Raw genomic sequence first — 27,241 nt, 5'->3', positions numbered from 1 at the left:
GTCGGGAAGGTTAAATAGGGTCTTGGATTATAGGCGTTGCTAATTCTTTATGTAACCAATCATGAGCAGACGTAATATTACTTCCGTATAATTGACACTAAATATAACCAATGAGCGTCAGTAAAATAATTGACGTTGGCTGATCGCAAGTTAACCGACCAATTGGATTGAAGGAGGGGTGGAGAGATGTGACAGAATATTGTCCGGCATCTTTACTCAGTCCGTCCAGTTCGATCGGCAACGGGAGCGGAGAAAGGAAAGCGGAGAGCCCGAAGGCAGCAGCCCCCACCACCGCCGGCCCAGGTTACCATCTAGCACCGGGAAAACACACTAGAGAGCCACCGCCGGCTTTACCAACAAGAAAACAACATGAGCAGCGAGGCCGAGACACAGCAGCCGCCGCAGCCTGCCGCCGACGCGGAGAGCCCATCCAGCCCGGCAGCCGCAGCTACCGCGGGGGATAAGAAGGTCATCGGTAAGCCTGTCAGCGAAACCTCAGCTCATTCGGGTTGCGGATTCGTTCATTCAAAAGAATAGATTTTTTAATACGTCGGCGCTTTAAGATCTAATACAAATGAACAGTAACTGATTTTTCATTTGTAAAACGTGTGGCCTCAAGGCGGCTGTGTGGTGTCTTTATTGAGCCCCCAACTTAATAATAATTCTGTATTCCTCTGGCTACCTGGCCAGTGTTTGTGTTATGGAGTGGTCTTTACCTCATAAATTTAAGGAGTTGTGTACGTTAAATTTGAGACGTTAAACGTCAGTTTGAATGTTCGTTCGCTCGCGTGCCGCGTTCCATCACATCCGCGTGTGAACTGAAAACCGCCATGACGCGTGCTTGAGTCCGAGGCCTGCTTCGGTGAACACGAGTCACAACGCGGTTCTCGCTCTGTAGAGCCACTAGTGTTATTTACTTGCTCATAAACCCCGATACGACTACTATATTATATCAATATATGTATTAATTGACTGTGTAGGCCGTCGATGTTTACGCTCCATGAAACAGATCCTTGAGCTTGGCCTTGATCGTGACATGATGACCCAGATTATTATTAGCTATTCGTATAAAACACGTACGCTCTCGCATTAAACGAGTCCAACGGTCGTGTTCAGCGTAAACCGCGTCGGTATTAAACTCAATCGTTTTTTTTCCAAGGCTGGTTTCTGGGTGAAAGCGAATATAAGCCAAGCTAAACTCTCCCCCTTTGTTCGCGTGGGGTGTTTGACGCGTCGCGCATACGTGTCCTTATCTCCATTAACACCATCAACGCCGTATCCCGAAGATCCCCTCAACCGACGGCTGATTTACAGTACAGATTTCATAACGATCGCATAGACAAGGATCGTCTACCTCTGTCTGGCGACCCCACATATAAAATGTCCGCCATGGTGTTTGGATGATGGACGCTTCTTTTGTCTTATGTGCTGCTACAACCTAATTTTCCTTTCTTTAGCCAGAAACGCTAGTCCCCTGTCAGTCGAGATCTAAACAAAAATATATCTTCTCGTAGTGTTTGTTACGCCCTGTAGTGAGGATGGAAAATCGAGACTGTTTGGCTTCGATCCGGCCACATGGCTGAGGCTAGTGTGCTAACTGCAGTTAGCATCGCAGAAGCATCACTTCCTACTTCAACACCGCATTGAACAAATGCATGGGCTTACTAATGAACTGCACAGTCAACGATATTTTTAACCAACAGCATAAGTATTTTATTTTAAAATTCTAGCTTTATATTTTCAAGCCTTTTTCTGTAGTTTTATTATTGTAATATAGTAATATTTTTAATGGTAATGAGCACTTGGGGTAAGTTGTGGTTGATTGTCAGGAAAATGTCACAAAGCAAATAACTTGGTCCTAAAAATAATCACCGCACATGTATAAAGAGGGAGAGAGATGGCAACAGCTTGTTTTAAACCAGGGGTTTTCAAATTTTTTTCTTAAATTTTTTTCGTAGTCCTGTACTTTAATTTATTTGTTATTTTTTCAAGCTCGGCTTGTTTTTTTTATTATTATTTTAATTCTCTTGTTAAAGGGGGGATCACCCAAAAATGAAAATTCTGTCATGTACACATCCTCAAGCTGATCCAAATGTGTATGAATTTATTTCTTCTGCAAAACAAAAGGTGTTTTGAAGAATGCTAGTAACCAAAGTCCGCTTGCTTTCATAGTGTTTTTTTCATACTATACAAATCAGTGGCTACTGGTAACTGTATTGTTACCCACATTCTTCAAAATATCTTCTGTTCAATAGAAGAAAAAAAACTAATACAGGTTTGGAACAACTTGAGGGTGAGTAAAATATGATAGTATTTTAATTTTTGGATGAACCATCCTTCTAAACCCTGTGTTTTGCCTGAATATTTGTTTTCTTCATTTAACATTTTGGACCTAAAAAAAATGGATAAGGGGTTACTAATGTAAACTCTGTGGGTCAGGGCCTTTCATGGTGATGGAGGCTCTTCTGATTAGAGCAGCTGCCTTTGCATCACAGTCTATTAAAAGCTCCACAGTTGGAGGTTATAAATAGAAGAGACAAAATGAACTCAACTCGCCAAGGATGGCTTTGTAATGGCTTTGCTCATTTGATGCATGTTTTTCTCTCAGCCTTTGTAGCTTTGCTCAAAAACAGTGCTTATAGAGTAGTGTGATGTATCAAAACAATCTTTGTGATTTTAAACTTACCTTTTCTCTTTTGCAGCAACAAAAGTCCTGGGGACAGTAAAATGGTTCAATGTAAGGAACGGCTACGGTTTCATCAACAGGTAAATAACATTCTCTAAAGACTCTCTCTAATATGATATGTGGGTCAGGGAACATCCGCAATCCTATTACAGCCTTTATGTGCTTACAAAGCCAGACCTTACTTGCGCTAGCACGCTATTATTTATTCAAATATTTAACTTGCTCATCAAGACTGCATGCTTGTTTATCCTCCATCTGTTCTTAATTATTAACACATTTTACTCTCTGAACTTTTGCAGGAATGACACAAAGGAAGATGTCTTTGTGCACCAGGTGGTTATTTACTTTAATTGTCACCATATTGGCATAGCAGTGTTTTGGGGGAAATGTGTTTTCTGATTGTTTGTGCTTTGAATCCAGACCGCCATTAAGAAGAACAACCCAAGGAAATATCTTCGTAGCGTTGGGGATGGAGAGACTGTGGAGTTTGATGTCGTAGAAGGGGAGAAGGTGAGTTTAACTGCACTGTTTTAATGTTGTTTTTATTTTATTTATTTATTTTTTTAATTATCTTTTTATTTTTGTTGTTAAATGCACTCTCATTTAAACATTTGACCATCTTTAAAACTTGATCTAAAGCCTTGACTCAAAAGCTTGAAATAGAAAGTTTTTTTTTTTTTTTTTTTTTTAAATAGAAAATTGACTGAATTTCTCTTAAGTGTCCATCACACATGTGAGAGTGTGATATACTTTTTATTTGTTTGGTCACCACATAATTGACAATAATTCAGGTTTTGACTGATAAAGTGTAGCTAGGGCTATTTATTAGGGGCTGCTTCCTTAAAAGTGCTAAGAATAATCCAGAATAAAAATAGTTAAATTCCTGACATAAACTGTATTAAGGAGATATTGATTAAATATCACATTTCTGCCCAGACTACTGTACAGCAGCCTTTTCGAAATTACTTGCAGGAAATTTCTCCATTATGCATCCATTAGTCAAACTAAATGTGTCTGTGTATTGAATTAGGAGATATTTGATATACGTTTTGTCTTTCAGGGTGCCGAGGCAGCCAACGTTACCGGCCCAGGTGGCGTTCCTGTGCAGGGTAGCAAGTATGCGGCTGACAGGAACCGATACAGGCGGTACCCACGCAGGAGGGGCCCCCCTCGCGACTACCAGGAGAACTATCAGAGTGACGGAGAGACACGGGAGAAGAGAGAAGAGGGAGAAAACGCCCCTGAGGGTGAGATGCAGCAACAGCAGCGTAGACCCACCTATCCCGGCAGACGGCGCTACCCACCATACTTTGTGCGAAGGCGTTACGGCAGACGCCCCCCATACACCAACACACCCCAGAGAGGAGACATGACAGAGGTAGGCTGATGAAGATCTTAATCAGTTTTGCTTTTAAATCTGAATCTATGATTTGAATGTAGCTATAGTATTTTAAAACACAATGCATGTCATTAGAAGCTTTTTTGCCTGAGGTGCACTCTTTTTGGCTTCTAGGGTGGGGAAGGTGATGAGAACCAAGGTGGTCCAGACCAGGGCAACAAACCAATGAGGCAGAACTACTACAGAGGCTTCCGACCAAGGTTCAGACCAAGGTTTGCATGTCGTATTTGCAGGCATGAGGCTGCAGCAGTAAGATGAGCAAGACTGCAGCCATGGCCTAGCAATGTGTCAGATATTCACAATATTTGCAATTGTGGTGGGTTTGCAATATTGTGAATATTGTTCATCAAATAAGGTCCTGAAGGCCACTGCAAAGTTTAGCTCAGATCCTAATCAAACACACCTAAAAAAGCTATTCAGGGTTTGTAGAGTTACTGGAAAACTTCAGGTTGGGGAGTTTGACCATGGTTTGAAGTGAACTCAGGACCAGATTTGAGGAACCTTGTCCTAAATACTGTCGTTTTACAGACATGTACATCCGGACTCATGAATATGAGAAAAAGAAGTCCTAAATTTTAGTAACAAAATGTAGTTGTTTGATGTTTGCTCAAGTCTGCATGGCATTTTGCATATTTAAATGTTTTGGTAATAGCTTTTTGTGTAATTGATGCGTTTGAGCTGTGTTAATTATGTATATTCAATGCAGCATGATTTTTTGCCTTTGGTTTTTTTTATTTTTTGGACCCTGTTGGATGCTCTACAGAGTCTTCCTCTTTGGAGCCGTTTGTCTTGTTTGAGCCTTTAGATTTGTTAGATCTGTTCCCAACATCACTCTGTATCCATCTAGCAGGGGTCCCCCACGTCCCCGGCCGGTGCGAGAAGGTGAGGAGGATAAGGAGAACCAGGGCGAGGGCGGGCAAAACCAGGAGCCCCGTCAGCGTCGCTATCGTCGCAACTTCAACTACCGCCGCAGACGGCCCCAGACAACCAAGCCTCAGGATGGCAAGGACAGCAAGGCAGCCGACGCATCAGCCGACAAATCAGCCGCTCCCGAAGCCGAACAGGGCGGAGCAGATTAACCGCCACCGGCTTGAACATCTAGACCATCCGGCCGGGTGGGTGCCGCTGTTATTACGTGTGTGTGTATAAACTTGCTTATCAAGTATGTTGTGTTTGTGAGAGTGGCGTGCTTTCTTAGTGAACTATTCATGAGTCAATCCTGTAGGTATTTTCTTACAGTGTTTAGTTTTTCTTTTTTTCTTTTGATAAATCTCATGTAACCATTGCAAAACATGTCTAGGTCACATTTCACCCATAAAACTCAAGAATAAAATGCTGAATTATCTATTTTTTTGCTTTAAGAAAATAAAGACTATTTGTTGAAGCATTAAGATTTTTGTTTTGCCATCATTTTCATAACAATTAAGCCCATTTTCACCTTGCATTCTTCATTACGCTAATGTATAAAGCATTCATGCATGCATGTTTTACTGTGTTCATAATTGTCATGAAAATGTGTAAAACATTGTTTAAAAATGAGCTTTAATGTTTTATTTCAATGTGGGCTATGACCTGGATGTTTTCATGAAGTTTATATTTGAATAGTTTTATCAGCACATAATTGTGAGGCAGTCGAATGGGAAGGGATGTACTCTGTAGATAATGTTTCGGCTTCAGTATGCACTTTTCATTGATGAAAGGCTAGATGATAATGCAGTGGATTTGATTTAGCAGACCAGCTGCTCTGGTCTGGCACCACACACTGTTGTGCTCGTGTTTCTGGGTGATGCTAACCTCTTTTCTTTTCGTTTGTTTGCATTTGCAGTTTTGTCAAGAAGAAACATCCAAGATTGAGCAATAAGAAACAGATATGACTTCGATCGTCTAAGCTTGCAAAATGCATTTCGACCAGATTACCACCGATTGCCTGCAGACTCTATGCAGACCTGTTTTCTTTTTCCATTATTTTTATGTGACAGCTAAAAATTTTGGGGAAACAGCAGATGTTTTTCTAAATCGGTCTTAAGTTTTTACACCAAATGGTTTTTAAAAGTAATTTGATATCTGGTCAGTTTGACATTTTTAAATAACTTTTTATGTATCCAAACATGAATTTTAACAAAGGCAAGCTGAAAATAAAACCAGAAACAGTTCCTCTAGTCTGAGTGGTGTTTTGCTGTGAACAGTTCATGAGGTCTGTAGAAGGTGTTCTAATTCACATTACTAGCACTTGTTTAAAACCATTAGTATTTCTGTAAACTGAGTGTCCTTCAGTGTTAGATGTCCAGTGGAGTTTGAGAGTCTGCTCAGACGTCCGTCTCCTTGCGGAGTCGCTCCATACGCTGTATGTTGTTCTCCATGGCGGTGCGGTTCGTGATCTGAGTGGCACAGTTGGCAGGAAACCAGCCCCTCTCACCGTCTCTCATCCGCTCACCGTGACACCAACCTACAACAAGACACGTTCATTTAGCAAACGCCTATCCAAAGCAACTTGCAAACAAGAAAGTGTTATGACAGTTGCTGTGGAAACTCTCTAATCTGTTCACATCTCATGGACTGCATCCAAAATTGCATTCACATTACAGTAGAGGAATGTAGTAAGTAGTTTGTCCAAATTTCCAGTATTCATAAAACAGTAGGAAAAAAAAAAACCCAAATGATTTATTTCCAGCAAATTTTAAGTACACATTTAATGGATGCTTTACTGTCCCATGAGGCTTCAGGAGAGAGTATGTGAAGTGACGCAACTGACACTAGTACTTTCAATCTCACACCATTTCAGAAATGTGCCAAGAAACTTTCCATGTTTACCTTCCACTTCTTGTAAAACGATGACCACTTCTGCCTGCTGCAGGCTTAGCTCATCTGGTGCTTTTGGCATATATGCTTTTGTGGCTTCATATTGAGGCAAGTCTTAGACACCCAAACAAAATGAAGTATTAGCGATAGGACATTCAAACATGCTAAACTTAAGCAAAAAAAAAAATTGTTTTTCAAGAATTGCAAAGCTATTTTTTTTTTTAATGGATCAGACTCACCATCATCAGTGATGCGCTTGCTTTGTTTGACATCTCGGAGTGCGGTGACCCATCGTGCTCTGTCCAGCCTAAAAACATTTCAGAGCAATAATACATCAGAATCAAAGAAAATATAATTACAACAAAAGTAAATGGGGCAAAAAGAAAATATTAGGGAGTAGCATTTACTCAGTCCTTTTTTCAGTGCAGCTACTGTGATGTTAAACCAGTCTTTTTTAGCATAATTATTATAACGGTATCATTCTAAAAACATCCCCTTCAAGGTCATGATTCACGTGTCACAATGACATCTTTACAGAGGATAACTTTTAAAGGGGTCATCGGATGCCCATTTTCCACAAGTTGATATGATTCTTTAGGGTCTTAATGAAAAGTCTCTAATATACTTTGATTAAAAATTCTCACTGGTTTTGTAAAACAACACCCTTTTTACCTTGAGCTCTGCAAACATCATTTCACTCTAAGGGGTTGATCCTTTAAATGGAAATGAGCTCTGCTCGCCCGGCCCCTTTCTTCTTTCGGTGGAATGATGAGCTTGTTTACTTTAGCCGCTAAACTTTCTAACTACCATGTTATAAGGAAAGGCAATTGCAACGATTCATTAAAAAAACCCTAATACACACTTCTGCTGTAAGTGAAGCTTCACAAACAAACGTAATCTACTGCATCTTCAGCGGCTCAGATGTCGGGAGTAAATGACAACCACTATGTTCATTATTCATCTAACTTACATCCCTGCTTCAGCATCGAAACAAGGAAGGTTACTGGACTGTTACAGCTGGTTTGAGGTAAGACGCTCATGTCAATCAACTATGGTGGGAGTGTCCTCTGTGGGTGTGACGCCACAACGACAGGCATCTGAGAATGACTCGATTTGAAAAAGGGGATATTATTTTTACAGATTAATTAAAAACCACTGCATGGATTTTTATCATTATAGGGTAGATTTGTACATACACTGCCAACACACATTAATGTTCAAACAACATGTAAACGTGAACTTAGCATCCGATGACCCCTTTAATGTTTTTAGTAATATTACAAGTTGACTAAACTGAAGCAACCTAGGTTTACTTGATTAACCATACATCAAGAAAAGTCACGTTAAAATGTCCGAAAATAAAAGCCTGGATGCATCAAATGAGACACTGAAAATATTGGCTCAGAATTATTATGGAATAATAATTATAATGGAATATTCCTTTACATTTTGTGTTTAAAGAACAGCTCCACCTGTGGACGGACAGGTATTTCATCTTACTTGCTTTCGGCCACGAGTATCATCTGTTCATTGCGGCTGTCGCTGCTCCCATTCATCAGCAGCTTCAGATTAAGTTTGGAGTCTGTCATTTCCTTTTCCATATCCACCTTGTCCACAATGGCGTAGTCAAGCACGACATAAGTCTCCTCACTGGATCAAAACAGAGTGTTGTTTACACTATTAATATCACAGCGCAGACTCAGTTATGCAATATAGTTAGTTTAATAAATAAATATATAAAGTTTAATGCAAGCTGCTCCTTGTTGACTGAATACGGCAGTCAAATGTCAGCTACATTTTTTTTGTCTCGAGTATAGTGTATGAACATGCTTGCACATGTTCTGTATACCCAGAATACTCAGATGGCCTACTACATTTGTACTGTATACTAAATTGCAATCAGTCTAGTTGTTTATTATCACTGTGAAATATGAACCTCAGATATTATTTTCTTATATTATAATTATATTATTATCTCTTGTTATAGTATTAACCATTCTTATCTAGTTAATAAAAATACAACTGTGCATCGTTTGCTCATGTCCCATCCATAAAATAATATATACAGGTACATTCAATATGAATAATGTATCAGTAAATGCTGAAATTAACATGAACAAAGACTGCTAAATGCTTTATAAGCATTTTTTCATTGTTAGTTAATGTTAACAAATGAAATCTTGTATAGCGTTACAAGTTAAATTGTCTATTAATGTTTCAAATAGGTAGATAATGTGTTAACGTTTGGAAATTATTCTTTAAAATCAGACCTTCATCGAACAGAGTAGAATCCCATAATATACTTTATAGGCAAATTACACTGATTACTTGTCTAAAAGAATCAGCAGATTAGCCTAAATATTAATCATGAGAACATGCAAGTGACATGTTCGAAATTTTTCTGTCCCAATTTGAGAAAAGGGGCCATTACTAGTTCGGGAGGAGTGCAGTGAAGTGATATGGAGCTCTAATGCAGTCAACAAACCAGGAATTACATCCATGTGGTAATGAAACTTTTTACATGAGCAGTGCTGAGGTATGATAGAGTGGACGCTGAATATGTGGAATGTGTTATGTGGTCAGAGCCTACACAGCATCACAGGTCCGACCTTTTTTTCTTGGTGACGATGAGCACGTCATTGAAGAGGAACAGAAAGTAGCTCTTCGTGCTGATAGCCTTCCGGAAAATGCTGAGATCATCAGTGTATACAGCCAGCTCACCGCTCTTCTTCAGCCAGCGAGACGACGACACTAATGGGAAAGGCTAAAAACAGACAAAAGCAAGTATTTAAATACAAATACAAAAAGTTGAGAAATAATCTTCTATCTTAATATACATCCTTGGTCTCATGCGTTTTTCCTTGCAAAATACGCTTCTGCAATGACTTTTATTTTGCTGATCTCATTCTTATTTTTCCAACTCTACTCTTACCTAAACTCTTGACATCTGGCAACCGCAAACATGAGAGCTTGAGGACCCTTCACTTTCAGAAAAAAGGTACAAAAGCTGTCACTGGGGCAGTAAAAGGAACACTTGATCTTGGGATTTTTTTAAGCTGCGGCCCCAGTGACAGCTTTTGTAACTTTTTTTCTGAGTGTTGTTACCAATGCAATGCAAATACCAAATGAAAACTGAACATTTTAAGCATAACCAGCAGTTAAATATCACAGATGATTATAGCTAATAAATCGAGAGAAACAGAAATAGTGATCACGATTATAATATGATTTATTGTGCATCCCTATGAATTTCCATAATTGTTACTGTTACGTTCCTGTTGTTTTGAAAACCCTAAAGTCTGTTGCCGCACCAACAAAACAAACACTTCCCAAAGATGTCGCACATTGCAGAAAATGTTCGAAAAGGAGTGGGATGAAGCTAAAGCTTATTTTTCCCACCCCCTATACAATTCCAAAATGTTCCAGTATGTCTTTTAATATATTATACTGATATCTTTAAAAGATATTGGTATAATATATTCCACAAAAAACCTAAACACCAACCAAATAGTTAATAGTTATTTTCCAAAACAACTAGTCACCCTCTAATCACCCACCCTCATACAATCCACATTTTAACTCCCACAACCCTCACAATCACCTCTATATATCCACATATCCTTTTAGTAAAATGTTTTATACAGTGTTTTAAACTGTTTCATGTTTACACAATGCTTTAACACATGCTCCAAACCGTTCCACAGCCGCACCCCACAGACAGAGATACACATACGTTTTACGGTTTTTCTTATATTAATGTTTTTAAAGTTGAACTCTTTTGTCCTCTGGTGATGGATTAATAAAACGAAAAGAGAAGTTTGTTTTATGTGAGTGCGAATCATAGTTTGGTATAAAGTTTAACTCTTCCCTCAAATTATACCCACCCTGCTTTTCCAGAAACATTTTTTGTAAGTAACATATTTCTTGCTTTGAACATAACTTGTGCAGTTTTAAATTTAATCAAATCAATAAACGTCAGTATATTTGACTTTAAAAATAATACATTTGTCTGTTCCAGATATCCCACATTAATAATAGAAAAAACAACTTATTGAAATCCGACTTAAACTTATAGTTATTATTATTCTTCTGAGACTAAAATGATCAACTCTGACTCGTCCTACAGCTTTAACTCTACAAACTCCAAACTCAGCCCAGACCTTCAGACTGATCCGACTTACGGTTTTCCTAAAAAATTACTATCAAAACTGGGAAAATCCCATAGACTTACATTGACGGAATGTTCAAATGAGCCAAGACTTTCAAACTCCAACTGTCAGAACTCCCAGAATCCCTTGAGACTCAATCAAACTTCCCTTCTATGTACTGTATTTCTAATCCATTTAAACTCACTCAAACTCATCTATCTATCTGTCTATCTATCACTAGCCAAGCCTAGCAACTACAGTCATGCTAGCTCGCTAATCATGTTAGAAACATGTTAGTAACTTGCTAACCATGCTAGAAACAGGCTAAAGACATGCTAATTATGTTAGAAACACGCTAGCAACATGCTAATCATGTTAGAAACATGCTAATAACTGGCTAATCATGCTAGTAACAGGCTAACAACATGCTAATTATGTTAGACACACGCTAGCAACATGCTAATCATGTTATAAACATGTTAACAACATGCTAATCATGCTAGGAACAGACTAGCAACATGTTAATCATGCTTGAAATATGTTAACAACATGCTAATTATGTTAAAATCATGCTAGCAAACCTGCTAACCATTCTAGAAAGATGTTAGCAAAATGCTAATCATGCTAAAAATATGCTAGCAACTGGCTAATCATGCTAATCATGTTATAAATAATCATGCTAACAATGCATGCTAATCATGTTAGAAACATGCTAGCAACATGTTAATCATGCTTGAAATATGTTAACCATTTGCTAATCATGTTAAAAACATGCTAGCAAATGCTAACAACTTGCTAATCATGCTAGCAACAGGCTAGTAACATGCTAATCATGCTAGAAACATGCTAATCATGCTAGAAACATGCTAGAATCATGCTAACAACTTGCTATTTATGCTAGCAACATGGTAGTAATGTGCTAATCATGCTAGAAACATGCTAGCAACATGTTAACAACTTGTTAATCATGTTAAAAACATGCTAGCAACATGCTAGTAACTTGCTAATGTTTATGTTGCTAATGTTAGGATCATATTGACATGTATATTATCTATCTGTCTATCTATCTATCTATCTATCTATCTATCTATCTATCTATCTGTCTATCTATCTATCTACCTACCTATCTGACTGCATTCAAACTTTAACCTTTTAAAAGTTCTTAAACTTTTCAAACTTTTTAAAAATTTCTGGTCTCAAGCCAACTTCAGGTTTGTCTTGACAAACATTTATCTAGTTCTGATTGCTCTCTTTTGTAATATACATATTGGTTGTAAATTGCTTTTGTAGCTATTTACCCAGATCACTACACAATAACTCAATTACGGTAAAATAAATGTATTATACACAATATGCTTGCTTTATTCAGAATATCTATAGTCTTAGCCAATTTTGCTTTAGCATACTTTATTTGAGGTTTCCAACATAACTTATAATCCAAAATTACACCAAAAAACTTGTTTTCATATACTCTTTCTATATTTATATGATCAATTTTCTATTCTACTTGAGGGTTTGTTTTATATCTTCCAAATAACATAATCTTTGTTTTTCTTATATTTAATGACAACTTATTTACATAAAAACAGTGTTTTAATTTATTCATTTCTATTGTTATCACCTCCAAAATCTGTTGTAAATTATCGCTGGGACAGAAAATATTTGTACATACATATACATAAACAGTTTTGGACCTAAGACCGATCCTTGTGGTACACCACAAGTTATGTTCACATATGTAGATTTATGTTATGTTTCTACAAACTGTTTCCTGTTTTTTTAGATAACTACTCACCCCTCTAATACCATACCTCTCTAGTTTTTGTAATAAAATATTGTGATTTATGGCATCAAATGCTTTCTTTAAGTCTATGAAAATTCGTACTACATGTTTCTTTTTATCTATACCATTTGTAATTTCCTCAATTAATTCCACTAGTGTTAAAGATCTATTTGTCCAAAATCCATATTGATTATCAGCTAGAAGATTATGTGTTTCAACTGGAAATTTACCAGATTGAAAAGACAGATTAAAGATGTAAGTGAATTTAAGTTATTCAATTTGTCAGTCAATCAATTTGAGACTAGTAAACTATTTTATTAACTTACTAATTTAATAACCAATTTATTCACAGTAAATTAAAATGTCATTTTCTTACGGAAAATACCAAAAAACTAGGCCTCATCTGGGTCAGAAATGTGAGCTGCTTGCTTTAAATGTGTCTCTTTTAAAAGTGACATAACCTGCAAAACAATGCACCTTGATTTTGCCGAATTCCATCTGTTTTTGGATGGTGTACATCTGCTCCGTCCGCTCCATCCTCCGCGCTCCATCATTACAGCACTTCACAAGCTGAGAGGAAAAAAATGAGAAACTCATTTATGGCCAGAGTTTGTGTTTCTAAAACTTTTCGGAAAAACATTCATATTTGAGGCAACTTCATCATATATGGAAATATAAGTAAGATGCAATCCCACTTGTGTACATTGTGGCTTTTACAAAAGCATGTGCCATTCCCTGTTAAACTACAACAGTCGTGTGATACAAAACACTTTCGTTATTTATCTCGCGCAAACCAACATACTTGTCAAGTAACCATCTAGACAACCAGATCAACTAGTTTTGAAAAGGTGTAGTTTTACACATCCCTAGCCGATGCATAGTGAGTAGCACTGTACCTTACTGATAGCTTTAAAAGCCCAACAGGCAGCAAAGTATTCAGCTTTCTCTTTAGGGGTCTTCTGACAGATGGTCTGCGTAGATATGGAAAGACAAGATATAACACACAATTTCAGTACAAGTTCTAATGTTTCAGTGCAAGATCTGCCGGTTTAGAACAGATCAAACACACCTGAACCAGCTAGTCAAGATCTTTAGATTCACTGGAAAATTACAGGCAAGTGTTATGCTGTCATGTGCTTTAAAGATAAGCATGCATGAATGAATATCACAGTAATTATCAGTTGAGCCTCACATTTCTAACTTGCCTATTATTTTTATTGGATTACATATTAAAAAATCTTTAGATTTCTCTTCTATACGAACTTTTTTAACTAAAGCTCCTTGTACTTTTGCATATATTTTTGTTAGTACAATTATGAATGTTGATTGTACAGTCATTATGCAAAAATGCTTGCAAAATATTTAGTCAGTTTACTACAGGGTTTGACAAAATCATTCTCTGCGGCAACATATGAATGACTTAATTTCTAAAATATTAGCAGAATAACCCATTCCTAAAAATTATTTTGTAAATTGTCAATAAATAAATAAACAAACAAAAACAATTATATAAACTATTTTTTCAGGTACACTACACCTATATTTTGGAATAATTGAGAAAAGTGTTTATTGTTTCTGAAAGAAGTCTCTCATGCTTTCAAGTCTGATCAAAAATACAGTAAATACAGTAGTATTGTGAAATATTATTACAATTTAAAATGACTATTTTTCTGTTTTCAGCATCATTACTCCAGGCTTCAGTGTCACATGATCCTTCAGAAAATCATTCTAATATGCTGATTTGCTGCTCAATTTTGGTGCTCATTTATTGTCATACATTATTGGTGTTCAATTATTAATAATGTTTTTTATTAATAATATTATCAATGTTGAAAATAGCTCTATCGAAACTATGATACACTTTTTCATTATTCTCTGATGATTACAAAGTTCAATGAACAGTCTTTATTCAAAACAGACATCTTTTGTAGCATTATAACATGTCTTTACCCTCATGTTTAATCAATATATTACATTCTTGCTGAATTTATTAGGTATTAATAATAATAAAAAAAATAGGTCTTGATAAATAATGAATAATAATTGGGCACCAACAATAATTGAGCAGCAAATCAGCCTATTAGAATGATATCTGAGGATCACGTGACACTGAAGACTGGAGTAATGATGCAAAAAAATTCAGCTTTGATATAGAAACAGAAATAAATATCATTTTAAAACAAAATATAAAACAGTGATTTTAAATTGCAATATTTCACAGTATTTCTGTTTGTACTATATTTTGATCAAATAAATAAATATAGCCTCAATAAGAATAAAATACTAAAAAAGAAGAAGAAAAAACAAAAGAATAAATAAAATAAATAAAAAAATTAATTATTCCAAACTTGCAGTAGTGTTTATTAGCTGTAATTTTCTTTCCAATTTCCCAACTCCCAAGAGAGCTTGAAGGCAGTATTAGGGCTGAGCTGGGACTTGGATGCTCAATATAAAGCTGTGGTTAACAGGAGGATTGTGTCTCTTACATCCAGAAGAAGTGGCAGACGAGTAATTCTCTGCATGGGCAAGATGAGGAAGGAGATCATGGGCAAACCTCCACACGCTTCACTGCCTTCAATCCGCTTCAGAGTTTCTCGAAATGCATTATTACTTGACCTAAAACACAGAAATGAAATCACACTGAATTCCTTTCAACCACTGTTTTCTGATCAAAACTGCTTTGTTAGCATCCATTATGTTACATGGTACTTTGTGTATTGGTGCTTACTGTAGTTTCTGGAGTGTTCTCTGCTGGAAGGTCTCATTGGAGCAGTACACAATGTATGGCTCGAAATGTTGAGCTGCATATTTCTGCACTATATCACTGATGTCTTGGATCACAGGGTGTTTTTGGTGACGTGCATCCAGATCCTCAAAAAACCTTAGATATGATGTAGAAAGCGTATGTGGTTATTCCATGCCAAGTATTCCAACACTGTCTAAATAATCCCACATTTAAGAATAAACAAAAACGGTAAATAGTCAACACAATGGAAATGCATTTGCTTATTTCTTTCAGGCAACTGACAAAAGAAAATACTAGGATGTCAACAGCACCATCTGACTGCAACCAGACCACCAGGGGGCGCAAAAGCATCGTGTAACTCTCTGCTGCTCACATTTTGTTTATTGTTTGGGGAAATTCCCAGCATTTTAAAATAAAAAGACACATTAAATGAAAGGCATGCATCATATTTATTATTTTCTGGATGGTCACTAGACTGTCACACTGTTACTGTTTTGATCTAGGGATTTCAGTTATATTTTGACCACTAAACTAGAAAATGTCTCTGGTTTATATTTTAGAAATCAGTTAGTTTGAGAAGAATGGATTTCTCCTTCACCGTTGGTCAACTTCAATACCACAGTTTCACAAATTACTTGTCTCTATTTTCAGTACTGCAAATACCCTTTAGGTAACAAATGCAAAGAATAATTTGATCCTAAACTATATGCAAGAGACTTTCTCCATAAGCTTCCATCAAACTCAACATTTTGAGTCTGTTATTTTCCAGCCCTAACGGCAACTCCCAGACTGGAAGGCCTCACTCCCACAATCCAGCTAATTCAGTGTGCTTGTTTCATAAACAACACCAAACCTCACGGCACAACATGTTCTGAAAGCTTAAGCACATATTGGAACCACTTCACCTCTGTCTATTTTACAGCCACACCACTTAGTGTCTCACATAGCCAGAAGAATCACACATGCTTAGTTTCTGAGAAACAGGTATAAAGTTTCATTGTAAATGTGTGAAAGACCCTTTTTTTGTGAAACATGAATCCAGGCAGCGGCAAGTTGCTTAACCAGTTTAACCAGCGAGTCTGAACATGTCCAGCAGTGCAGATACTACAGTCACGAATGCTGGAAGCTCTTGCACAATCAACATCCAGTTTTTAATTTACCCATATTGAAACTGGCTCAGAAAGGAGCTAAACCCGCAATTCCACTATTAGTGATACACTAACACAGTAGTTTTCTATCTAGCTGTCATGCATGATATAGACTAGCACTCATTAAGCACCAAATGACTTAGAGTACTGAGTAAATAAAATGGAATTATTTGCCAGTTGCAGTGTTGCCAAGTCTATACTGTAGCCGCAGGTTGTTTTTTTAACCCATTGGTTGAAGCGAACCCTGGAACAAAATTTAGACCGAGAAGAGGACTGTGATTTTGAAGTCAATTTCCCCCAGAAAGTGATTAGGCTAATTTTGTGGAGCTATTAGGCTGGATTTGTTACGCAGACCTGGCAACCCAGTTGGCTGATAACTTTGGTAGTTGCTGCAACATGATTTAACTTGCACGAACAATAGTCTGTCACTGTTCAAAATGACATGTGCAAATCAAAGCAATTAAATCACACCATAACAGAAATCTCTTGATTTGCATAATCTAATAAAACTTTAACTCCTTTCCAATATGGGATACATTTTGCATTACATTTTGCATGTTGCAATTCCACAGTTCAAGTTGAACTCTGACCTGTGGATTTGCATCACGTGAAGGTTATTAAACAATTAATTGCAGTAAGCTGACAAGAACACAAACTTTAAAGTTGCAGGTTTATATCATTGCAGAAAGTGGAGCAGACTGTGTATTTCTAGGTTACATTATTATTTGTCATATGTTGGGTTTATGTTTTTAAAAAAAGATGACGCAGAGTGTGATGTCATAGCAAGAACTGTTGCGGTGTCCAAGAAAATTTTGTGTGCTCAAACTCTTGTGTTTTTTTTTTACTTGATCTTAGTGCTGCGTTCGACACTATAGATCATGACATACTAATAGATCGACTACAAAATTATGCAGGTATCCAAGGGCAGGCTTTAAAATGGTTTAGATCCTACCTGTCTGATCGCTACCACTTTGTTTATTTAAATGGGGAGTCATCTCAGTTATCACCAGTGAAGTATGGAGTGCCACAAGGATCTGTTCTAGGTCCTCTACTATTTTCAATATACTTGCTGCCCCTTGGTAATATTATTAGAAAACACGGGATTAGTTTCCATTGTTATGCTGATGATACTCAACTATATATCTCAACAAGACCAGATGAAACTTCTGAATTATTGAAGTTAACAGAGTGTGTTAAAAATGTAAAAGATTGGATGACCAACAATTTTCTGCTATTAAATTCAGATAAGACAGAGATATTACTTATTGGACCTAAAAACAATACACAGAATCTTCTGACTTACAATTTACAAATAGACGGATGTACTGTTACTTCCACTACAGTCAAAAGCCTGGGTGTTATATTAGACAGCAACTTGTCTTTTGAAAATCATATTTCTCATGTTACAAAAACAGCATTCTTCCATCTTAGAAACATTGCCAAGCTGCGAAACATGTTACCTGCTTCTGATGCAGAAAAGCTAGTTCACACATTCATGACCTCTAGACTGGACTATTGTAATGCACTACTAGGTGGTTGTCCTGCATCTTCAATAAACAAGCTACAGATAGTCCAAAATGCAGCTGCTAGAGTCCTTACCAGGTCAAGAAAATATGATCATATTACCCCAATTTTAAAGTCTCTGCACTGGCTATCTATTAGGTTCCGCATCAGCTACAAAATAGCACTACTTACCTATAAGGCACTTAACGGTTTAGCTCCTGCGTACCTAACTAGTCTTCTACCATGCTACAATCCATCACGCTCCCTAAGGTCGCAAAACTCTGGACTGTTGGTAGTACCAAGGATAGCAAAGTCCACTAAAGGAGGTAGAGCTTTTTCACATTTGGCACCCAAACTCTGGAACAGCCTTCCTGATAACGTTCGGGGTTCAGACACACTGTCTCTGTTTAAATCTAGATTAAAGACACATCTTTTTAGCCAAGCATTCAAATAATGCATCTCAAACTTTTCCTGCAGCTATATCTGATCAAATGTTCATTATTAATCTTTTAGCTCTGGGTTAACAACCCTTCCTTTTCTTAGTTTGAACAGCAGCTACGCTAATTATGTTCCTATTTGTTCTCTGTTTCTGTCATGGGATTGACATCCCATGGTAACTAGGAATTCACAAGCTCCAGTGTTGATCCAGAACACTTAAGAAGAGATGATGCCAACCCCACAGAGGACTTCAGATGATGCCAACCCTGAAAACATACAGCACTACCGAATTCTGTTACTAATTTATAGTGTTCTTTGTCTGTTTGATTACGTCATTAATTGATCTTTACCACACATCTCTGCCATATGTACATCAAGCTACTACTACATATATTGTAAAAATGTCAATTTGGTGTAAAGCTGCTTTGCAACGATATGTATCGTGAAAAGCGCTATACAAATAAATTTGAATTGAATTGAATTGAATTGTGTGACCACAACTTAAGACACCATGCTTGAAATCATTAATAATGATTTGATACACGATTTCTGTACTGATTTCTGCAAAACTGGATCACACATCATTCACAAAGTTCTGTCCTTTCATACATAACCTCAGGTTTGTTTATTAAAAAATAGAGGCAAATTTGATTTTGTTCAGGTATCAGTAAGAGTTACTACTCTGCTTGCTGTGTTACAACGTTTACATCACAGAATTTTAAAATAAATATGCATAACTAATGGTATTTCAGTCATTAGCTGGGTTTCCATCCAAGGTTGCAAATTTACTTTGTGCACAAAACTGGAATATCACTTAAAACATTTTTGAACAAGCACTGTTTCCATCCAACGAGTCAAAGAGACTGGCACTAAATATCACTAAGAAAAGTAGGAGAAGCCACGGAATATAACAATTTTCAAATATAATTACTTGCGATTCAGAGAGAGCAGATGAAACAATACATGCGGTCATTGCTTTCAGAGGCGGATGCCAGCTGTTTAGGAAAGCAGTCTTGTAATACAGTTCTTTAAGGCAATTATACAAAAATACTTTGATGGCAGACTTTGCTCAGGCATCTTAGAATGACCATAATTACATTTCAATGAGATCAGTCTGCTATTTAGTCAAGTCATCTGATCCCATAACACAGTCACGTGACTTTTTTGGTGCATGTGGAGGAATTAATTCGCAAAATGCGTTTCCATCTCCCATTATTTGCATTAAAGGAGAAGTCCACTTCCAAAACACAGTTTCACATATAATGTACTCACCCCCTTGTCATTCAAGATGTTCATGTCTTTCTTCAGTTGTAAAGAAATTATGTTTTTTGAAGAAAACATTTCAGCATTTTTCTCCATATAATGGACTGATATGGTGCCCTGATTTTGAACTTTCAAAATGCAGTTTCAAACGATCACAAATGCGGTTGTAAATGATCCCAGCTGAGGAAGAAGGGTCTTATCTAGTGAAACGATTAAGTTATTTTCATTAAAAATATATAATTTGAATACTTTTTAATCTCAAACACTCGTCTTGTCTTTCTCTCCATGAACTCTGTGTATTCTGACTCAAGACAGTTAGGGTATGTCGAAAAACTCCAGTTGTATTTTCTCCCTCAACTTCAAAAATCATTTCAAAATCATCCTACATCACTGCAGAAGTACTGACACAGTCTTTACAAAGTGAACATGCAAAGATCAAACACCCTCAACAAAAAAGGTAAAACAGCGATATAGGACGATTTTGAAGTTGAGGGACAACATGAGATGGGAGTTTTTCTATATACACTAACTGTCATGAACCGGAACAAAAACAGTCCAGGCAGAGAAAGACAAGATGAGTGTTTGACATTAAAAAGTATATCAATTGTATTATTTTTAGGAAAATAACTGATCATTTCGCTAGATAAGACCCTTCTTCCTTGACTGGGATCATTTACAACCGCATTTGGGATTGTTTGAAGCTGCATTTAAACTACATTTTGGAAGTTCAAAATCAGGGCACCACATCAGTCCATTATATGGAGAAAAATGCTGAAATGTTTTCCTCAAAAAACATAATTTCTTTACGACTGAAGAAAGAAAGACATGAACATCTTGGATGACAAGGGGGTGAGTACATTATTTGTGAATCTTTGTTTTGGAAGTGAACTTCTCCTTTAACCCTTTTTCGCACAATTCAAAAACCACCTAAAACGAGTGTAAAAACTTTTTTTGTGAATTAGGAATTTTTAAAAGATTTTGGTATTTCCATCACTCATTTCTGATGCGATACTTTAAAATGTGCATAAAAACAGGGTGATGGAAACATAGCTATTAACTTTATATATATTGTGTGTGTGTGTGTGGCCTCCCCACTTCTGAAAAGTCCTTAAAATACATATTAATTTTTCAAGGGTTGCCATATCATGATCTATATAAAAATGTATAACATAAGAGGATCTTTGTACTGTTATACATTCACTTATCCAGTTATGCATTTAACACACATATTTATTTACACTTCAAATTTGCACCTTACATACATAGTAAATTGTTTATTTTGTATATTGTAAAGTTGTTGCTATTTTACACATTGTCTGTCTTGTATAATTGTATATTGTTCTTTTTATTATGTCTTTTATCGTGTCTGGTCCTGTCACTGTCATTCTATTGCACTGTGGAGCTTCTGTCACGACAACAAATTCCTAGTATGTGTAAACATACATGGCAATAAAGCACATTCTGATTCTGATTCTAATATTAAAATTTAGAACATGAGTGAAAGTTTGTACCGTTTGCTGACGTCCTGGATGACAGATATGTTGGAGAACAAGTGATGGTGTTCTGTTGTTGTCATGGTCTTTTTTAAATCCACACTGTCCTTAAAATGAGACACCAGGATGCTTAAACTGTGCTGGTAGGAATATTCTGACGTGATGATTTCAAAGATGGCCTGCGACAAAATCAGAGATGAAATGTGACTTGTGGTGTATTAAACAGGTTAAAAAAAATCTGAATGCGTTCTTTTCCTACAATGTTTTTTTCCCCTCAAACACACAGTGATGTGTAGACATGATCTACCTTGAGAAACCTTCCTATTACTGTGGACGCACTCTTAAAACAGCCTTAAAGATGCCAGAAACACACTGATTCTGAAGAACATAATGCAGTAACTTCTAACACTAATCTGAAGAAACTTTAATGCGACATCAAGAACTATGTGAAACCAAAACAAGGATGAAGAAAACAATGCCGTACTAGTCAATGGTTAAGACTGTGCTAATGTGCAGTTCTGTTAGAGGTGCTTGCTTAGGCAAGCATTACCATTTCTCAAACATAAAGTTAGCTATTTAAACAATTAATCTTTGGCACGTAACCTGACCCACCCCATTTGTACTTGAATGCACCTCTGGTCATGTGGCTTAAGGAAAAGTGTGCCATTACCTTTCTAAGTGTCAGACTTGTGACAATGAAATCACAAAGACTTACAATGTAGGACGAATTGAACTATATATGAGACCACAATATGATATGCAAGAACTATCTATAAGAACTATCAGTGATCTGTTGTGCTTCACTTTTTCGCTCCTAAAAAGATTGTTTGTTTCACCAAATCATGCACTATAGGATATGCTTTAAAATTCCTGGCACAAACAGGCTTTGGGAATGAATGGCTTTTCTATGAAAATCCACAATACAGCAGCAGGTGGAACAAATGATCAGGAAAGAGTCAGATGTCTGGGTGTGTCTGTGTGGGAGTGTGCACAAAGTGAACTTTAATATTTACACAGCCGTTTGAGTGCGCTCATATCAACACTACAGCCATCTGACAATGACTACATGGAAAGACTTCATTTACTAGTGTCACTCTGACTAATTTAGATACACTTGTTGCATTAGATCAGCCTTTCTCAAGAATGATTCCTGACCTTTTGCAGATTTATCACACCTGAATTGATAATTAGGTTAGCATCCAAAATGTGCTATGTTGGGGCTCCTTCAGAAACTGCACTGACTGCATTGAACCACAAAAAAAACAAAAATTAGCTTATTGCACTTGCAATTGCAACTTGCAATCATTTGCAGTTTGAGCTTTCCAAAACTAATTTTACCATTTTAGCAGTATTTACTGAGTGCATGGGTGAGTTTATCAGGTGCAGTTCATCACATTAACTATCAATATGCAATATTATTTTCTGACAAGCAAAAAAAAAAAAAAAAAAAAAAAAAAAAAAAGTCACAATACTTCTATATATCAATATATTTTAGCATTTGAAAAGAAATATCTATATTACACACACAATTTACAATAGCTTTTCTATTTGAATATATTTTAAAACGGAATTTCTTTCTGTGATTCTAGCTGAATTTTCAGTAGCCATAGTGTCACATCCTTCAGAAATCATTCTGATACGCTGCTAATAACAACTATTATTTATAATTAAGCAGCAAATCAACATATTAGAATGACTTGTTTTGCTACAATATAATTCATTTGAAATTTTAAACATTATTTCACAATATTTCTCTTTTTTTTTTTTAAATCAACAAATGCAGTCCTGATAAGCATAAGAGACTTATTCAATAATATTAAAAAGATCTGAAATTGACTCACTTCTTGTCTTTTGCGTTCTTCAGGGGAGATTTTCTCCAAAATGCCCAAATCTTTCACCTAGGTTTGAAATAAAACAATAAATGTGCTTATTAGGAATCAGCATCACTCTTTCCTAAAATAAGCCTATTTCATTTAATACATTTATTTTTTACATTTAAACTAACAGCTGAATGTAATAAATGCACTGCATCTATGTCCTAAGTTAAAACAATTCATAAAATGGTTAAGTCTCTACATTTTGTGGTAATGGGATTATTTGACGTATCTGACGTTTCAAACACAGCTTGATCTCAAGCGAGTGACCCTCAGCAGGGATTTGGTCCTCATCACCTGTTGTAGTTGACTCCACGTCATGTACGCTGCCCTGTAGCTCTTCACCACAATGCCCTGATCCTCCTCTGGTGGCTCGGTCGGCGAGAACTCATCCTCCTCTGTGCTCAGGCTGCTGGCGTTCAGGCCTCGCTCCTTGATCTCCTGGTAAAACCGCGGCTCTATAAGAAGATAACGAACATCTTTTAACTTGCTGTAGTTTATATAGTATCAGTTTTGGGCCTTAGAGGTTCTACAGCGATCTTTGAGGGAATAACAATCCATCTCACTTTACTCAAAAATCATTTTTAATTACTGGGATTCAAACGGCATTGGTAACACTTTACAACAACTTTTAAAATCTGAACACTGGGAATCATACACTTTCATTCTAAAACTGGCTAAAAATCTTAAACATGTTTGACATCCTCTGACTGGAATGATTCACAATCAGAAGCTAAGAAAATCAGAGTCTGTGACAATCATGTGATCACGCTATGTGAGTTTCTGTCAAATCTGTCAGCTCCAGTCTGTAGACTGGCTCTGAATTTCAGCAACTAGTGTCAACTTATCCAGACTGAATGTAAATCAGAGCAAAAATCTCAGCAAAAGTCATGTAGTGCATTCCAGCCTTCAGTTACCATGAACCGCAACTGTAAAAAACACTTCAACAGCATTCATATTTTAAACATGTATTAATACTACAGCAGTTAATCTAATTTAATGGACCATTTTGGAAATGGAATGGAAAATTTTTTATGTTTATTTACATTTTAAATATTTCAGTAATCTGTTAAATATTAAATAATGTAACTAATGGGACTTACTGTAAAATGTTACCATTGCATGTATAGTTGTTCATGTATAGTACATACAATTTATCAAGGCAATTGGATGGATGATGCTATATAGTACACTATAGTATACATTTGAACAAAAATCTGAGGCACAATGTTGAATAACAAACCATCTTTAAATGAGCCAGCATGCTTCCTGTTCCTGATCCTCCCCAATGTTCTCTGTGAGGAAAAACAGCATAAATAATTGAGATGACAATGTCATATTAAAATTGACTTGCATGCTGAAAAATGTTAAGGTTCTTTGAGAGCTGACAACTTGAGAAAAACTGCTTTAATAGCTTAAACAGAAGATATTCCACCTAAACACCCATGATGTTACAAAAACCCTCAGAGAGTTTGAATATGGTTTGAATATTTTTGAATTTGCTGAATGAACAGTATGGAGCTGAAAGGAAAGCTGTGGGACAGGCCTGCATCAAACCAGTGTCGCTTACACCAACAGCTTAAATGTGTCTCATATGAGCAAACGTAGTGCCCACTGCAGCGTACATTTCTGGTTGCAAATCAAAATCCTACTTAAAATACAGAAGATACTACAATGCAAAATAATTCATCAAATATCTAGTCAATTCGTCTAGATTTAGATGTTTACCAAAATGCAATAATTTGAAAGCATCCTGGTGGTTTAAAAACAAAGTAACTTGAAAGCAAGACACTTGCCTTGCGTCCTGATTTCTGTGGTTGCTTTTGGTTGGCTGTTTTCTCTTCACTGACTGGTGTCAGCATTTCTGCTTGGAGTTCACTTGGCAAAGCATCAATATTCAGACTAGTGACGGCAGCACGATATGATTTATTCCTGCGATTTCTCCTCAACGAAAACCCATCGCCCGAATCGCTGTCATAGTCCTCCCAGGAGATATCTGGGACCTGTAGGCTGACGGGCAGGGTCACCACGGTGGTGTGGTGCCGGTTTTTTGGGCGGCTGCTCACAGCCAGGTTCTTGGGGATGAGCTGTTGGGTGCCCAGCTTACGAGCTGCTTCGCTCTGGGTGCTGAGCACTACATTTCTCCGCTCATCCTCTGGTGAACCCACCCTGGACAGGTCGATGCTCGAGGACGAGCGTCCGGACGGCTGGTCCAGCTGAAGGGCTGAGTTGAAACGGCTCTCCGGAACAAGGAGAAACTGGTCACCCGCGGAGCCATAGGAATTTCTGTGGGACATGGCACCTTGACCTGGATTCCTGATCGGCTGGTGTAAAGCGGTTAGCACTTGTGCACAAACATCAGTTTGGGGTCACCAGCAGACCACAAATCTAACCTGTTACAACAGACATGGGTGGAGTGACAGATTCAGCTGTAATTTGAAATTGTAAGGGTGGAAGCGTTTTCATTGTATAACATCCCAACAGAAAACAAGGGCAGGTTAAGTTCACTGGAGGTGAACACAGCATTTGATGCATTTACAGTGCTTGTAAAGAAATTATTTATCTGTTACAATAGACATTGCTAATATAATGTAATTGTCACCTAATGTTAATAAAACAACACATCCAGCTCACATTTCACAACAAAATCAAATGAAACCAATATTGCATAAATAAAATCAAGCATACGTTTTGTATGGGGACATGATTTAATTATATTGTTTTAAAATAAAACACTTTCGGTTTTGTAATTCCATTATATTGCATTTTTTTCCCAAATTCATTTGAATGTTGCAAGACATAAACATTTTAAATCAGCATAAATTAATTTAAATCAGGATAAATTATCTAAATAATACACAAATATTTACACATATAAATAATATACAACAATCCATATGAAAATATAACAAATTTTATTAAGTGATCAAAGTTGTTATGAAATATGTATCGTTTCAGTTTCGGTGTATTGCTACACAAACGTAGGTAATACATCTTACCTAAGAGCATAACAGACTAATTCATGTCACCTGCTCTCATGTGTTGCAAAAAAAGTCCCGCAAGGTAATGCGCTCCATCTGTTTTAATTTTATATTTACACATTTTTCACCGTTGTCAAAGCACACTGGCACTGGCGCTAATAATACTGTCTGTTTTTTCCCCGGAACCCGTATCTCACATCTGTTTGGAATGTCCCTTGATCACGGAAACAGGTGCACAGATCATGTTAAGTTTCGTATAACACTCATATAATTATTTTAAAAAAAAAAAAAAGATGTTCTAAAATGTTCTAAAAGGTTCTTCATGGAACCACAGGTCAATAAAAGAAACTTTATTTTTAAGAGTGCAGGTGTGACAAAACAACATAACAGATTTCCGCCCACTATATTATTAAAAGCCCTATGCTGATGACACCTGTGATCAAAACAGATCGGCAATATCTACAGCTTACTATTGATCCATGCTGTAATACAAAAAAATAATAAAAGTCAAAAGGACAATCCATTAGTCTTTGTTGTTCAGATAAGACCTTAAGCTGTTTTCTTGACATAGGACTGTTGGATAAAAGACACTGCGGGGAATATTTTAACATATAACTGATTCTAGTCATCTGGATAAACAACTCACTACATTTCACGCCCAGATTGACAAATTATCAAAACAAGAGCACCTCTAGTCCGTTTAAAGGTCATTCATAAATACAGGATGGACTTACCCGGCTAATATCCCATGCACTGCGATTCTGAAAATGTGCAGATGTCAGATTTCCCTCCAAGGATCCTGAACATATTATGTATTTTTGGCAGAACTTTTTTTGCATTCCTGCACCCACACCGCCTCTGTATCGCGTCGCACTACGTCACTGCAGGTGAGCCGAGCCGAGCCACACCCACCGGTGATCGCGTTTATACTTCCTCCAAATTCAGTCTTCAAAACGGTTATTTCTTTACATACAAATGAG

At 36.8% G+C, this 27,241-nt stretch overlaps 2 protein-coding genes across 6 annotated transcripts; one reads left to right on the top strand and one right to left on the bottom strand.

The window, feature by feature from the left end:
* The first annotated feature begins 217 nt into the window (after window positions 1–217).
* On the top strand, window positions 218–6,238 carry ybx1 (Y box binding protein 1). 4 transcript variants are annotated; one of them, XM_051116429.1, is made up of 8 exons: window positions 218–475; window positions 2,703–2,766; window positions 2,986–3,019; window positions 3,107–3,196; window positions 3,747–4,064; window positions 4,200–4,297; window positions 4,936–5,200; window positions 5,911–6,238. In XM_051116429.1, exons 1-7 carry the CDS (start codon window positions 370–372, stop codon window positions 5,162–5,164), a joined length of 939 nt encoding a protein of 312 aa, XP_050972386.1. In that variant the 5' UTR covers window positions 218–369; the 3' UTR covers window positions 5,165–5,200; window positions 5,911–6,238. The 4 variants fall into 4 exon arrangements, with proteins under 4 accessions (XP_050972386.1, XP_050972385.1, XP_050972388.1 ...); XM_051116428.1 differs by having other exon boundaries at window positions 4,933–5,200; XM_051116431.1 differs by having other exon boundaries at window positions 219–475; window positions 4,200–4,285.
* On the bottom strand, window positions 6,035–27,142 carry arhgef16 (Rho guanine nucleotide exchange factor (GEF) 16). 2 transcript variants are annotated; one of them, XM_051116410.1, is made up of 15 exons: window positions 26,996–27,142; window positions 25,077–25,673; window positions 24,524–24,575; window positions 23,578–23,738; window positions 23,248–23,304; window positions 21,425–21,585; window positions 15,544–15,696; window positions 15,302–15,431; window positions 13,712–13,786; window positions 13,293–13,385; window positions 9,494–9,648; window positions 8,385–8,534; window positions 7,124–7,191; window positions 6,897–6,998; window positions 6,035–6,531 (listed from the first exon to the last, which is right to left on the bottom strand). In XM_051116410.1, exons 2-15 carry the CDS (start codon window positions 25,575–25,577, stop codon window positions 6,392–6,394), a joined length of 1,998 nt encoding a protein of 665 aa, XP_050972367.1. In that variant the 5' UTR covers window positions 25,578–25,673; window positions 26,996–27,142; the 3' UTR covers window positions 6,035–6,391. The 2 variants fall into 2 exon arrangements, with proteins under 2 accessions (XP_050972367.1, XP_050972368.1); XM_051116411.1 differs by lacking the exon at window positions 26,996–27,142 and adding an exon at window positions 26,280–26,961.
* Between the last annotated feature and the right edge of the window lie 99 nt (window positions 27,143–27,241).

The sequence above is a fragment of the Labeo rohita genome, chromosome 8 (genome assembly GCF_022985175.1).
Source record: "Labeo rohita strain BAU-BD-2019 chromosome 8, IGBB_LRoh.1.0, whole genome shotgun sequence".
Lineage (NCBI taxonomy): Eukaryota > Metazoa > Chordata > Actinopteri > Cypriniformes > Cyprinidae > Labeo > Labeo rohita.
Note: the sequence above shows the minus strand (reverse complement) of the source record. Positions and strands in the feature narration are given on the sequence as shown.

Bases quoted from the DNA above. Each gene is read 5' to 3' on its own strand.
- arhgef16 (XM_051116410.1), bottom strand. From the start codon at position 25,577: ATGTCCCACAGAAATTCCTATGGCTCCGCGGGTGACCAGTTTCTCCTT. The intron at 15,697-21,424 runs GTACAAACTTTC...ATCATATCTAAG, and splicing joins ATCCAGGACGTCAGCAAACG to GTTTTTTGAGGATCTGGATG. The intron at 15,432-15,543 runs GTAAGCACCAAT...TCTGTGTTTTAG, and splicing joins AGAACACTCCAGAAACTACA to GTCAAGTAATAATGCATTTC.
- ybx1 (XM_051116428.1), top strand. From the start codon at position 370: ATGAGCAGCGAGGCCGAGACACAGCAGCCGCCGCAGCCTGCCGCCGAC. The intron at 2,767-2,985 runs GTAAATAACATT...GAACTTTTGCAG, and splicing joins GGCTACGGTTTCATCAACAG to GAATGACACAAAGGAAGATG. The intron at 3,197-3,746 runs GTGAGTTTAACT...TTTGTCTTTCAG, and splicing joins ATGTCGTAGAAGGGGAGAAG to GGTGCCGAGGCAGCCAACGT.